We start from the raw sequence: 16,095 nt of genomic DNA, 5'->3' as shown, positions 1-16,095 counted from the left end.
GCAAACATGCAAATGACTGGCTCGGTGTTTTATACATATCATCTTATTTATAACTCTCTAGATAGTCTTATCATCTCAGTTTTATAGAATGGATGCTGACCCATTTAGAGTCTAGGTACCTGGCACCTAGTACCTAGTTTAAAACTAGTTTAAAACTAGGTACCTAGTTTAAAAGTCAGGAGTTTAAGTTCTACTTGTTGCCATATACAATGATCTTAACTATAATCCAGGCAAGCCTTTTGTTTTTATGTATTTAAGGCCAACGTATCCTTAAAGTCTCAACTCAAACACCATCCTCTTTTACATAAAGCCTTCCCTATTCCTCCTTGTCTACTAAAGGAGAGAGTAATATACCAGTTTAGTTTTTACACACATTTACTCTTTTTTTGAGGCATAAGCTACTAGAGGATAGGATTGATGCCTATCTAATCTCTGGGTAAAACACAGTGAATAAAGGGACCCCAAATTTGTGAACCATTTCAAATAATATTGGATAATTTAGATTTTAGAATGAGTAGAATGGGGAGCAGTCTCTCATAAGAAGATAGAATTACACTTAAGTTTCACCTGCCTACTTCCATTTATCATTCTTTATCCCATCCCTGATTTGAGAGCTGACTCTGGCATTAGCCATATTTATTACTTGTAAGGCAAAGAAAGCATCCTAGAATTAGGTACTGGAAAAGCTAAAGAAAATATTTCATCAGAGAGATGTCAGTATTTCAACAAACAGTTAAGAATTCATTAAAAATGATCTCTTTATCCCTAGAAACTGAAATATAAGAAACTCCAAAATTTCTAAAATTTCAATGAATGAAAAAATGGTGTGTAATAGGTATAGGAAGGCTTATATTGGGGTGTGGCCCATGGAGGACAGAGAGATTGGTCTCCTGGTTGAAAGAACCACGTGGAAAACCCCAGGAACTGCTAATAGCCTCAAGCAGACAGAACCTGGAAATACCCTGTTCCCTAATCTGCAGGAAACACTGGAACCTGGAGTGGAATAAAGAGAAGTTAGGACTCACAGATATAGAGAGCAAACAGTGGTTACCAGTGGGCGTGGAGGGGAAATATAGGGGTGGGGGAGTGGAGCTTACAAACTACTGGGTGTAAGATAGCCTCAGGAATGTATTGTACAACACAGGGGATATAGACAATGTTTTGTAATAACTGTAAATGGAAAGTAACCTTTAAAAATTGTATAAGAAATAAAACTAAATTTAAAAAAAGAGGCGTCAGGACATCCTGCAGTGTAGCCTGACACCTCTACATTGTCTTCTTTTCATGCTAGAGAGAAAGGAAGAGAGGATGGCTTTTCTACAAAATAACTGACCAACTTTCTTAAGACTCTCAAGGTCATGAAAACCAAGGAAAAATTGAGAAACCATCACAGACCAGAAGAGACTAAGGAGACATGATAACTAATTGGGATATAGTACCTACATTGAATCCTGGAACAGACAGAAAACAGACACTAGTGAGAAAACTGGTGAAATCCAAATAAAATCTGAACTTTAGTTGATAGTAATGTACCAATATTAGTCCCTTAGTTTTGACAAATGTACCATGTTTTTGTATTACGTTAACATTAAGAAAACTGGGTGAAGGGTATACAGAAATTCTCTACACTATCTTTTTAACTTTTCCACAAATCTAAATTTATCCCAAGATAAAAAGTTTATTTTAAAAGAGCCAAAACTCTGACTCTGAGTGGTGGAGGAAGTGTGGCATATGGATGGACAATGCAGAAGAGTCCAGGCAGATTACTGAAGCCTGTTCTCAATTTCCTATTGGAAAGGAAAAGGGAGTATGTATGGAGCTTATATGATGTGTCAAGTTCCTTTCTGAGTGCCTTTCTATTGTAATATAATTCTAACCACGATCCCATGAAATAATTATTATTCCTGGTTTACAAGTGAACCATGAAAGGTTCAGGGAGTTAAAGTCATTTGCTCATTATCACACAGTTGATGAGTGACAGAGCCAGAAATAGATCGCAGCTTTTCTACATCATGCTTGATGTATGATCCCTGAGGGTATTAACAGGTGAGAGATGTTGCTTCATCATTATAACTGTTTTCAACCACCTTCATTCCCTAGGTACAGACATAAAGTTAGATAGAAAACTTTTCTCCTTTCCAGCACACTCTCCACCTTTAAAGCACTTACACATGTCTCTTTGGTTACATGCCTGATTTCTCATTCTCTCTAGAAATGGAAATTCCTTGCAGCCTCTGTTACTGCAGGAGGACAGACTATGTCCCAGTCTCTTAACTATTACCGACCAGGGTTCTTGGCCTTCCCCAGTCAATAGAAATTGACTAGAGGCCAGACAAGAAATTCAAGCAAGGCTTTATTGGGGCCCCTGCTGCAGCAGCGGGGAGTGAGAACAAACAACAGGTTCCCTTGCTTGCTGCCTGAAGTGGGGGGCACGTTTGTTCCTTATATGGGGTGAGGGTAGGGGTGTGTCCAGGGGTCGTGCCAGAGGGGTGACTTAGGTGTTTTGCCCACTGCTTAGGTGGTGTGTGCAGGGGGCAAGCTCAGTACCCTGCTTTTGCTCCCGACTCCCTGTTTTTGCTCCAGGCTCTTCAAAAGTGGCAGTTGGGTTTTTTTGGTCTCTTTGTAACTTTTGGGTCCAGAATTTGCCCGATCTGGGCATGCACGCAGTTACTTTTAGTTCCGTACAGTTTCTTTGTATTTTGTTGCTTGAGGAGAGGTGTGTCCAGGTGCAAGCACTGCAGCACTGCAGCAAAGGGCCCCAGGTCTCAGCCTGTCTCAGAACCATCCTCTTAGGCCCCACCTGCCTCCACTTATCGCTGGGCTACTTAGGGGCTGGCTCTTTGGGAAGGAGCAGGCGTACTGTAGTCTCCTCTGGCGGCCCCTCTGAGAAATCATCAGGATGTACTGCTTGATGCTTCTTCCAAGTCCCAGGGCTGCCTGGCCCAGCACTCAGGGGGTTCAGGAAGTTCAACTATGAAAATCTCTTGGCTTTGCACGCAGATCTCAGCAGACCTGTTACTTCCCTACCTCCATCAGGAGGTTTATAAAGTACTGGTCTTTATTGACACAGCAGAAAATGCTTTTCACAAACACCGGTTCAGATGAGAGGAGACACAAGCTCTGGAGCCATGGTGAGTGCCGGGACCGTGGTGTCAGAGCTGGGGCCTGGGGTGAGGGCACTGAGCCTGGAGGCTTTGCGCCACTGCCCTACACCAGCATTTCTTCCTCTGGGCAGTACTAAATGGTCTCTGCTCAGGGCAGGCAACTACCCTCCAGGTCGTCCCATAACCTGAGAGGTGAGAGTTACCTCAAGGCCTTTGCCATCCTCCTTTTAATAACATAATGGGCTTGGGTGGGCATCGCTAGTGAGTTCTTATCACATCAACGTCCTTTCTGAGCTTGACAGTTCCTTGCTGAGAAACATGGTCACCTCATGATAAAAGGAAACACTGAACCTTCTCAGTCCTCAACCAACTAGCCAAACTGACGCTACAAGCTCCAGATTCCCCAGATTCACCTGCAGGGGCTGCTCCTTGCACAGGCTTAAACTGACAGGTTTCCTGCAGCCTACTGTGGGTCTTCTGATTATGGGGCAAAGATAGTCATAAATGATAGACTCTGCCTTAATTTGGGGTCGAGCTGCGTGAGCAAACCTCCCCTTAGGCAGCATATTCTGACAAGTTTGAGCAGGCATAGAGGGCCACTTTCTAGCTCATCCTTAGCTAACTCAAGGTGAGAAGGCTAGTAGCTATGCAACAGCTGATCAGAGTTAACGTTCATTAAGGGATTAGGAATTCTTGGTGACCTCATTTAACCTCAGCACAACTCAGTGCGAGAAATTTCTCTTTTACAGCTGAGAACCTTAGGACAGAGAAGTGTTAAGAAATTTGCCCATGGTCATATAGTTAATCAGTAGTAAAGCCAGGATTTAAACTCAGGCGGTCTGGGTCTGGAGCATGTACTTCTACTATGTACTGCCTACCCTGGATAAGATATATGTAAGATGCCAACCTATCCCAGCCTCTGAAATGCTAATGTGACGAGACTCACGATTTTAATAGAACATCCATTATTCATGCTATTTAAGACATTCAAGGAAGTTAAAGAGATATCACATTTACAGACATATCAGACATCCTTAGCAGATTTATCTTTGTTAATCCTGGAGGGAGAATCATAGAAGGCTGTGTTACAACGTCTTCACAGGTACTGGTGATTTACACAAACAAGCCTCTAAACCAGATTGATTCTACCTATCTACCTACTTACCTATCTACCATTTTAACGTAAATATTATTCAGTACTAGAGACATTCTTGATCCATTCCAGACCCTGGCATCTCTTCCCAAATAACCAGGCTTCACCAGTTAAATCTAATCAAGGATTTTGGTTGACAGCTTTTGAAATGAGGCAACACTTATATAGTCAGATTTGAAGGGGGTCTCCTGTTAAAAAACATTTAAAGAGATCAAGTAAAGAAAAGAATTTTTAAAAGACTGATGGGATCAGATTTATTTAATAATCATGATTTTTTTTTGTATATGGATCCCAAATCCGTAAACAAACTAAGACTTTTAGAAGAATTCCAGTTTTATTCCTTTACTCAGATTTCACTGAAATTTCATTGATAGCTTTCAGGATTTAAGTCTTGTCTTAAAGTAGCGGCCTCTGAGTATCTCTTAGTTTATATGTAGTGTGGGGTGGACATCTCTCCACACATTCCTTCTTCAGCCCTAGAACATAATAAAGCTTAACACTTCTAGAAAGCAGCAGGAGATGGAAGGGGTCCGAGTTGTTTCTGAGGAGCTGGAGCCCCTGCAGACAGGTAGTGGCTTCCCAGTTACAGGTGCCCGATCTAGACAGGTTTGTGCTAAGCTCATTTCCGAGCAGAGAAGTATTAGAGCTAATCTTGGCTAAAGTACAACAGTATCAAGGGCTTGGGGAAGACTTGGATCCCCGTCTTCTGATAGTTTTTGCTAGGCTAGGACTGCAGTGTCAGGGCCTATTTTTCTGTAACCTCCCTTTTGGCCCTAGGCCTGGGGCTTCTTCAGTCCCAGGACTCAGCTGACAAATCCAGAGGCTTAAAGCCTTACATCCCCTTGGGCATTAGTTACCATAGGACTCTTCTTGTGGGAAGAGGGTCTCCAACTTTCTCTAAGCTGGGTCATTTCTTTTTGGTGGCTCATAATTTGGCCTTGAACCATCTGGGGACAGACTTCCTTGATTAGATAAATATAATCTTTGCACTATTCCTGGTCTTCTGGAACCTGGATGAGTAAAATGGTGGAGGGGCAGAGAGTGTAGTTTAATTTTTTTTTCACTCATCCTTGAAAGGGTCTGCTATGCATTGATTCTCTCTCTCCACCTCTTTCTTTCTTTCATTGTTTCCTCCCGCAGGTAGTTTTATCGCGTTTTTCTTTTGCTTTCTCAGGAGATTACTTCTTTGAGGAGGACATGCTTCTTCCTAAGCCATAAGCCTGTAACTAAACTCATGCAGTGTGCAATACAGAAATTGTCAGTATGCACGTGGGCCCCTTATAGCCTTAGAACTTCAAGGATTGATGCATATAAGCAGTGAGGGAGGAGGTAGGAGTGGTAAATGAGATCTTATAAATCTGTAATCCTATTTCATCTTCTTTGGGGATGAGAATTTGCAGCTTTCATAATAATAGCCATCATAGCTAGCAGACAGAGGCAGCATAACACAGTGCTTAAGAATGTAGGCTCTGAAGTTACAGCACAGGGAACTTGACTCAATATTCTGTAATAACCTAAATGGGAAAATAATTTGAAAAGGAATAGTATATGTATATGTATAGCTGAATCACTTTGCTGTACACCTGAAACTAATACAGCATTGTAAATCAACTATACTCCAATATAAAATAAAAATTAAAATAAATAGAAATTAGAGGGAAAAAAAGAATGTGGGATCTGGAATCCGACTGCTTAGATTTAAACCCTGGCTCATCCACTTTCTTACTTCATGATCTTAGACAAGTTATTCAACCACTTGGTGCCTCAGTTTTCCTATATGCAGAATGGGAATGGAAATGATTCCTACCTCATAAGGCAGTAAATACTTGATAAATATCAAGCATTATTATTTTTAAGTGCTTATTATGTGCCAGGCACTATGCTAAGTGCTTTGCATGTATTCTCAATCTCTATATTGATTTCAAGAGACAAATATTATTTTCAAAGATTTTAGAGAGGAGAGTGCTGAGGGATGGACAGATGCATGAGCTTTGGAGTCAAATGGGACGTTCTTGAAACCGGTCTCTTCTGCTTCCTCTTAATGGGGTCACTGACAGGTTTCCTCATCTCTGAGGCTCTATTGCCTCATCTATGGAAAGGGGATGACGCCACTCACAGGCTTTGTTCTTTTTCTTTTTAAACATCTTTATTGGGGTATAATTGCTTTACAATGGTGTGTTAGTTTCTGCTTTATAACAAAGTGAATCAGTTATACATATACATATGTTCCCATATCTCTTCCCTCTTGCATCTCCCTCCCTCCCACCCTCCCAATCCCACCCCTCCAGGCAGTCACAAAGCACTGAGCTGATCTCCCTATGCTATGCGGCTCTCACAGGCTTTGGAAGGAGGTGGACGTCATGAGATAAGGGGCGTGAAAATCCTAGGTGTCTCTGCTTATTGTTACATTTTAATAAATGCCTACTGTGTGCTAAACAGTTTACAGTCTTTCCCATGTTCACAACCACTCTGCGAAGTCAATGTTATTGTTTTTTTCGTTTTTTTTTTTTTTACATGATAAGCGCACAACTTTTTGTTGAACTCCTTGTCACCCTGCAGCATTAGAACAGGGGGAGGAGAATGCAACCTCCCTTGTATCACACACTGCTGAATTCTTGGGTGCAGGTGCGCTGTGCAAGGTAAATTGGCCATTGTATTCAGACGATGAGCCACATCCTGTGTGGAAAGGTTGGAAGAACCGGGAGTGATGGAAGCAGAGAGGCCTGGCTGGACTGGTTTGAAGGCCACTTCTCTTAGCATATGACTTCACTCTGGTCTCAAACCTCTGCATCTGCTTTAAAGGGAGATGGGGTTGGAGGGAGGGGACAGAAAAACTGGCCTTTAAATTATCCTGAGGACAAAGGATCTAATAACCACAAAGCGCCAGAATTGCTTTTTCTTCTATGAAGCAGTTAAGCGAGTAGCCTTTGTCTTTAGGCCAGCTTGGATTTAAATCCTGGATCTATCACCTAACATCATGACCTTGGGGAAGTTACTTAGCCTCTCTGAGACCCAATTTCTTCATCAGAAAATGGGAAAATATACCACAGGGTCAGAGGATTAAGTAAGCATAGGTGTAGAGAGCATTTATAAAAGACAAATGTGTTTTTTTCTGACTCTTACTATTATTTAGTAAAAAAAATAAACTTAGGACCCTGAAGAAGTGTCAGAAAGCAAGAGACCTGGTAAAAAGGGGAAAAAATAGGGTAAGGCAAGGTGTATTTAACCCCAGCACAGTGATGCAGGGATCTCTAGGGACCACAGAGAAAGAGGATGTCCAAGTTGCTTGAGAAGGTCCAAATGCTTGAGAAGGCCGTTCTATTTTTCAGGCGGGATTGTGGGCACTTGGGTGTCATTTTACTCTGCTGTGGACAGAAGCTTTGTGCAAAACTATATGATGCCATATGGAATGACAGTCCATGAAAACATTGCTCGCAGGTGGGCCTCAAGCTGCTATTTTTGTATGGGTTAAGTTGCATCTGGAGAAAAAGCCTTTCTGTTTGGGCTCCGGCCTATCAGGTAATGTATGTCTTGCCTGACGGTTTGGGAAATGTTTCAGAGCTTTCTGATAGCACGTGGCCTTGAGAATCAGGGCTGAGCTGAGATCAGGATCATTCACTCTGGCTTAACAGCAAGTTATTCAGCCTGAGACTCGGCTCTTTACTGTGAAGATGGTAGGGAACATCCTTACTCAGTGTCTGAACATAGTCAAGAGATGATAGCAATTACTCTTACTATCATTGCGAATAATCATCATCAGAAACCAGGTGGTGGAATCGCACATGCTCATAGTGGAACAAATAAGCACATTCCTTTAGGGGACTCCTGCTTCACGTGAGCTTTCATTGCTATATGCTGTTTCCTGGCACAGTTCTTGACACATAATGGAAAGTCAGTTTAGTAAGACGGTGATTGTAAAACGTAAACCAAACCATCTATTCATTCCTTTAATAAATAGACATAAAGTTGAGTGGAGGGAGGCAGACAGGAAAGAGTATATATATAGATAATGCATGACATATACAGGCAAAATCAGGATAGTGTTTATCATAGAGAGGATCGCGTGACTGGAAGGGGTAACAAGGGAAGTCTGGCAGGCTGACAATATTCTGTTTCTTGATCTGGGTGCTTGTTACGTGGGTGTGCTCACTTTGAGGAAATTCATCAAGTTTTACATTTAGGAGATGTAGGCTTTTCTATGTGTATTTTATATTTCAACAAAAAAGACATTTTAAGAATTATCAAATATGGTAAGTTTGATGAGTAGAATGATAGCTTATGAGTAGCATTTATAAGACTTAGGGGAGAGGTGACTGTATAGGCTACAGATGTCGGATGAACAAGGTCCTTCCTCTTCTGGACCCAGTATAAAGATCTTACTTAGACCTGATCCTGAAGCATCAGGGACCAGTGAGGATCATTAAAGTTATGGTAGGAGATATATTCCTGAAGCAAATATGATCACTGTGTTTCCTCCCCAGGTGCATACTCATTTCCATGTCCATGCTTGCCTTTTCTTCAGTATTCTGGTCATGATTCGAATGGAAATTTAGAAGGTGAATCAGAATACGGAAAGACTGAAGAAAGTGGGATAGTTAGGAGGCTGTTATAATATTAAGGGAAATGATGGTGATTTGGGCTAGATTATTTTCATTGGGATCTGAAAGGAGGGGATAGTTCAAAGTTGACTTGGGGAATGTATTACAGAGTGAAAAGAGATTCTAGTTTGTTTGTTTGTTTTGTTTTCCTGGAGTTTTCATGGATAACAGGAAAGGGAGGAAGGCCCAACAGGTCTTAGAGGGTGAACTCGGGGGAAAGGGGAATTATAATTTGTGGTTCTGCTAGATGTTCAGTTTACAAGGCACACCAATGTGAAGATACTTAATAGACAAATGAAGACAAACATTCCCATTGCAGAGGAAAGAAGTTGGAGAGGCTTTGCAGCCCAAAAGTGTTATGTGAAGTAATGGGAATATATGAGCTTACACACTACACTCTGGGCTCCTTGCTAAATGTTATTAACCCTGGGGTTCTGGAAACTCATGATTCTCTGCCTGGCTCTGTAGGTGATGCCCCTCAAGACCTGTCAGCTTCACCCTCCAGCCCCCAACTCTGGAGAACTTCAAAGCACTTGGTGCTGTCATAACAGCTTTTATGATAAGAGGGATGAAAAAAAAGATATTTAAGAGAAAAGTGCCTTCTAATTAAGCCCATGGCCATAGGACTGTCTCAAAGGCAAGGTCAGAAGAAAATGTACAAGTTTAAGCAGCCAGTGAGGTGGAGGTGGGATTGGGTAAGAAGGAGTTTAACAAAAGTGAATTCATCTCAGTTCCCATCTTGTTTACCAGATTTAGCTTCAAAGAACTGTTGAATACTTCCTCTAGGCCAACCCACCTTCACGGGAGATAAATTTGTCACTATTGAGCACATTGGATAGAACCTTTGCGCTCCAAAGGCTTTTCCAGAAAAGAAACACGGAAGATGTTGGTTCTTTAACAGCGCCAGAGGAAAAAACAACCAGCCTCCTCAGAGGGTGGTTTTGAAAATACATCATTTGTTTGAATGTGTCTCTTTTGTTAACAGGTAGGTCACACTATGGAAAACCTGTCTCTAAGAATAAATAGAAATAGAGTCTAAACTGCTTGTTCCTAACATCATACTAAATTTAAACAGAAAATTATTCTCCCTTCTTCATTATTTATTTTGAGAATACAGTCTGGAGATAGGCTTTTGGGTATAGCTTAAGTGAGAAAGGAAGTTGTTTATTTAGGCCAAAGAGAGAATAGATACTGAGAGGCTAAAGCAATAAGCAGAGATTAGCTCATAAAATTTATTCAATATCACTTTATTCAAGGAGAAGATTAAATTATACAGAAAATGGAGGGAATGGAGCTCCTCAGAGGAATGAGTTTTCTCTCATGGCCTGAGAAAGGGTGACGGGGCAGCTCTTCCTTTCCAGCCCTTAGTACTTGGTAGGGACTTTGTAAGTGATGATCAAATGAATGAATGTTTCTTACATATAGGGTGGACAGCTCCCTCCTGGAATCACTATGTTTTCCTGCAACACCAGCACTTCTGGTTATTCTACCTTCCTCCTCACTGGCTTCCCAGGTCTAGGAGCATCTCATCATTGGGTTTCCATCCCCATCAACCTCATCTGTGTGGTTTCCATCCTGGGTAACAGTATCATCCTCTTCCTGATCTGCACAGATCCAGCCTTACACGAACCCATGTACATCTTCCTGTCCATGCTGGCAGCCTCTGATCTGGGCCTCTGGGCCTCCATCTTCCCCACCATGGTGCAGCTCTTCTGGCTGGGTGTTGGTGAGCTGCCCTTCAATCTTTGTGCGGCACAGATGTTCTTCATCCACACGTTCACCTATGTGGAATTTGGTGTGCTGCTGGCCATGGCCTTTGATCACTTTGTTGCCATCCAGGACCCTCTGCACTGTGCCTCAGTTCTTACCCACTCAGCCATGGCCAAAGTGGGGCCTGCCATCCTGGTGAGGGCCATCCTGCTCAATCTCCCAGGACCCATCCTCCTGCAGTGTCTGCTCTTTCCCCAGATCAGTGTACCCTCTCACTGTTACTGCCTTCACGTGACCTTGTGGGTTTGGCCTGCTCAGAAACTCAGGTCAACAGCCTGGTTGGCCTGGTCTCCATCCTCCTCTCTTTGGGCTTTGACTCTTCCCTCATCATACTCTCCTTTGCCCTGATCCTACGGACTGTGCTGAGCATTGCATCACCTGGGAAACGACTAAAGGCACTCAACATGTGTGTCTCACACCTCTGCATTGTTCTCATATTTCACTCGCCCAAGCTGGGGCTGTCTGTGTTGCACCGAGTAGAGAAGCACAGCTACCCTGCTCTGGCAGTGCTTATGGCCAACCTGCACTTCTTGGTTCCACCCTTCATGAACCCCATTGTCTACTGCATCAAGTCTAAGCAGATCCGTCAGGGCCTCCTAAAGCACTTCCAGCAGAAAAGGGTTGATGTATCGTAGAGCAGCAGAAGGACACAGTGGCACACAACCCCTGTGGGTCAACCTGGATCTCAGGGGAGGATTAGTGCTGGAGTTAACTTTTGAGGTTTCTGAAAGTTTCAGATCTTACCACTGAGCCTTTTGTGGGGCAGCATCAGCTTCTATAATTACAGTTTTGGGGGACTAGATCATTGGAAAGCATATAGAAGTATCATCTTGGTAATCCTCTTGTTGCACTGATCAGAGTTGAACTCTTTCATACTCATATATACTGTAACATCTCCTTGCCTAGGGGACTCACTGAGAGGATGTGTGTGCGTATCTATTCATGCAGGCACTTCTATCCTTTTCCCCACTGGATTTTACCCCGACCCATTTCATTTCAAACCTAAGGAAGAACTATATTTCTATTCTATTATGTATAATAAGAATATTATGTGTAAGTAAGCTATATTCACCTTAATACTAGCCCTCTTCTCCCACATTTAATATTAACCAGCTCATATACCAAGAAATAGAAAAGGGGAGTGGTTGGTGGGAAACACGTAGGAATAATACTGTACCTGCTGAGTTCACTTAGCACCTATTTACACCTTAGGGAGTGGCAGCTTTCTTTTGTTTCTCTTCATGTGTGTCTCTGCTTTGAGCTAGAGAGAAAAGTTTGGTGTTGCCAAGCCCAGGAAAGCTTCTCACTGTCCACTTAGATTTTCTTATGATTAAGTATTGATATTTGAAATTATGGTTAGGGCCACATTCTGAGCCTGCATTAGAGCCCACGTGAGGAAAAAGTCCACATTTGTTGCTAGATTCCATCGTTTTTTTAAGAAAGAATTTCACCTAGGATTTACAAAATGTCTGTCTCTAAAACTGCCAACCCTATCAGGTATGATTAATAAAGATTTAAATATTAATTTTCATATTCTGATGTCACTACTTAGTAACTGCATGATGGGTGAGCCATTCCCACGCATGAGACAATGAAAGGAATTCCTTCAGCATTAACAGCTCCTATCTTTCAGGGCTTTATTATTTTTTTTCTTCCTTCCTGAGGGGAGTTCTTTTTATTGATTCATTTTTTTTAAAAAGCCAGTTTATTGAGGTATGATCGGCATATTAAAAGCTGTGCATATTTAGTGTATACAACTTGATGGGTTTGGCGATAAGAGGTCTACCGTACAGCATAGTCCCTGTCGTTAACAATACTATATTGTATCTTAAAAATTTTCTAAGAGGGTAGATCTTGTGTTCCTATCAAATATAAAACTAATAATAAATAAAAAAGGCAAGAGGAAACTTTTGGAGGTGATGGATATGTTTATGGCATAGATTGGGGTGATAGTTTCACAGAGCCCTTAATTTTATTGGTGTCATCTACTTGACATTTTTAAGATGTGAACCCTATCATTCTGACTGAACACTTATATCACAGGAGGCTGGGTAGGTTTGCAGCCATGTACACTTTAGCCATTTGCCTTATTTATTTATTTAATTGAAATGTAGTTGATTTACAATGTGGTTGTTTCTGGTGTACAGCAAAGTGATTCATTTATATACACATACACATATATATTCTATTTCATATTCTTTTCCATTAAAGTTTATCACAAGATATTGAATATAGTTCCATGTTCTATATAGTAGGACTTTTTAAAAAAATCTATTTTATATATAGTAGTTTGTATCTGCTAATCCCAAACTCCTAATTTATCCCTCCTCCCATTCCCCTTTGGTAACCATAAGCTTGTTTGCTATGTCTGTGAGTCTGTTTCTGTTTTGTAAATAAGTTCATTTGTATCATATTTTTAGATTACACATATAAGTGATATCATATGATATTTATCTTTGTCTGAATTACTTAGTATGATAATTTTTAGGTCCATTCATGTTGCTGCAAATGACATTATTTCATTCCTTTTAATGGCTGAATAGTATTCCAGTGTGTGTGTGTGTGTGTGTGTGTGTATCTGTATATTACATCTTTATTCATTCATCTGTCAATGGACATTTAGGTTGATTCCATATCTTGGCTATTGTAAATAGTGCTACTATGAGCATAGGGGTACATATACCTTTTTGAACTATACTTTTGTCTGGGTATATGCCCAGGAGTGGGATTGCTGGATCATATGGCAACTTTTTAGATTTTTAAGGAATGTTTGCACTATTCCCCATAGTGGCTATACCAGTTTATATTCCCACCAACAGTGTAGGAGGGTTCCTTTTTCTCTACATCCTCTCCAGCATTTAACATTTGTAGACTTTTTGGTGATGGCCATTCTGACTGGTGTGAGGTGACACCTCATTGTAGTTTCGATTTCATTTCTCTAATAATTAGCTATGTTGAGCATTTTTTCATGTGCCTCTTATTGGCCATCCATATTCTTTGGAGAGATGTCTGTTTATGTCTTCTGCCCAGTTTTTGGATTCGGTTGTTTGGTTTTTTTCGATATTGAGCTGTATGAGCTATTTGTTTATTTCGGAAATTAAGCCATTTTTCATCGCATTGTTTGCACATACCTTCTTCCATTCCATAGACTGTCTTTCTGTTTTCTTTATGGTTTCCTTTGCTGTGCAAAAGCTAATAAGTTTGATTAGGTTTCATTTGTTTATTTTTACTTTTATTTCTATTGCCTTGGGAGACTGATTGAAGAAAACATTGCTACAATTTATTTCAGAGAAAGTTTTGCCTATATTCTCTTCTAGGAGTTTTATGGTGTCATGTCTTATATTTAAGTCTTTAAGCCATTTTGAGTTTATTTTTGTGTATGGTGTGAGTTAGTGTTCTGAACTTCATTGATTTGCATGTAGCTGTCCAGCTTTCCCAACACCACTTGCAGAAAAGACTGTCTTTTCTCCACTGTATATTCTTGCTCCTTTGTTGAAGATGTATTTATCATAAGTGTGTTGGCTTTCTGTTCTGTTCCACTGATCCATATGTCTATTTTTGTGCCAGTACCACACTGTTTTGATTACTGTTGCTTTGTGGTATTGTCTGAAGTCTGAGAGGGTTATGCCTCCAGCTTTGTTCTTTTCCCTCAGGATTGCTTTGGTAAGTCTGGGTCTTTTATGGTTTCACATAAATTTTAGGATTATTTGCTCTAGTTTGGTGAAAAATGTCATGGGTAATTTGATGGGGATCACAATAAATCTATAGATTGCTTTGGGTAGTATGGCCATTTTAACAATATTAATTCTTCCAATCCAAGAGCATGGGATATCTTTCCATTTTTAAAATCACCTTCAATTTCTTTTATCAATGTTTTTTCATTCCTAGCATACAAATCTTTAACCTCCTTGGTCAGGTTTATTCCTACATATTTTTTTTTGATGTGATTGTAAAAGGGATTTTTTTAAACTTTCCCTTTCTGATATTTCATTGTTAGTGTAAAGAAATGTGACAGATTTCTGTTTGTTAATCTTGCATCCTGCTACTTTGCTGAATTTGTTTGTCAGTTCTAGTGGTTTTTGTGTGGAGTCTTTAGGGTTTTCTATATATAGTATCATGTCATCTGCATATAATGACAATTTCACCTCTTCCCTTCCAGTTTGGATCCCTTTTACTTCTTTTCCCTGTCTGATTGATGTGGCTAGGTCTTCCAGTACTATGTTGAATAACAGTGGTGAGAGTGGGCATCCTTGTCTTTTTCCAGATTTTAGAAGGAAGGCTTTCAGTATTTCACCATTGAGTATTATGTTGGTGGTGGATTTGTTATAAGTAGCTTTTATCATGCTGCAGTATATTCCTTCTATGCCCACTTTGGTGAGAGTTTTTATCATGAATGGATGTTAAATTTTATGAAATGCTTTTTCTGTATCTAATTGAGATGATCATGTGGTTTCTGTCTTTTGTTGGTATGGTATATATCACATTGATTCGCATATGTTGAATCATCCTTGTCACACAGGGATGAATCCAACTTGGTTGTGGTGTATGATCCTTTTTATGTGTTGTTGGACTCAGTTTGCTAATATTTTATTGAGAAATTTTACATCTATATTCATAAAAGATATTGGCCTTTTATTTTTTGGTAGTGTCTTTGTTTGGTTTTGGTCATGGTGGCTTCATAGAATGACTTTGGGAGTGTTCTCTCCTCTTCAATCTTTTGGAAGAGTTTGAGCAGAATCGGTTTAAGTTCTTTGTATATTTGGTAGAATTCCCCAGTTAAACCATCCAGTCTTAATCTTTTGTTTGCAGGGAGTTTTTTTTTTTCCTTCTAAAATTACAGATTCAATTTTACCTCTAGCGATTGGTCTGTTCAAATTATCTATTTCTTCTTGATTCAGTTTTGGTGGGCTACATGTTTCTAGAAACTTGTCCATTTCTTCTAGGTTGTCCGGTTTGTTGGCATATAATTGTTCATGGTGTACTCTTATAATTTTTTGTAGTTCTGTGGTAGTGGTTGTTATTTCTCCTCCTTCATTTCTTATTTTTATTTGGGTCCTCTGTCTTTTCTTCTTGGTGAACCTGGCCAGAGGTTTGTTGATATTTATCCTTTCAAGAAACCAGCTCCTGGTTTGATTAATTTTTTCTATTTTTTTGGTCTAAAATCTTTGTTTTTATTTATATTCATTAAAAAAAATTTATTGAAGTACAGTTGATTTACAATGTTGCATTAATTTCTTCTTTACAGTAAAGTGACTCAGTTATACACACACATATTTATGTATGTATACACATACATATATACATACATATATATATGTGTGTGTGTATATATATATATATATATATATATATATTCTTTTTCATATTCTTTTCCATTTTGGTTTGTCAGAGAATATTGCCTATAGTTCCCTGTGCTATACAGTATGACCTTGTTGTTTATCCATCCTGTATATAACAGTTAGCCTCTGAT

The 16,095-nt window shown here is 40.0% G+C and overlaps 1 protein-coding gene across 1 annotated transcript; it reads left to right on the top strand.

Annotated features, from left to right (window-relative positions):
- Positions 1-10,307: 10,307 nt before the first annotated feature.
- LOC101284528 (olfactory receptor 51G2-like) lies at positions 10,308-11,260 on the top strand. The gene is given in 2 exon segments (XM_012536729.1): positions 10,308-10,854; positions 10,857-11,260. Coding segments are annotated over 2 exon segments (951 nt in total).
- The last annotated feature ends 4,835 nt before the right edge of the window (positions 11,261-16,095 follow it).

This window comes from Orcinus orca, chromosome 8 (genome assembly GCF_937001465.1).
Source record: "Orcinus orca chromosome 8, mOrcOrc1.1, whole genome shotgun sequence".
Taxonomy (NCBI): domain Eukaryota; kingdom Metazoa; phylum Chordata; class Mammalia; order Artiodactyla; family Delphinidae; genus Orcinus; species Orcinus orca.
The sequence above is the reverse complement of the archived record's forward strand: the minus strand, read 5'-3'. Positions and strand labels throughout refer to the sequence as shown.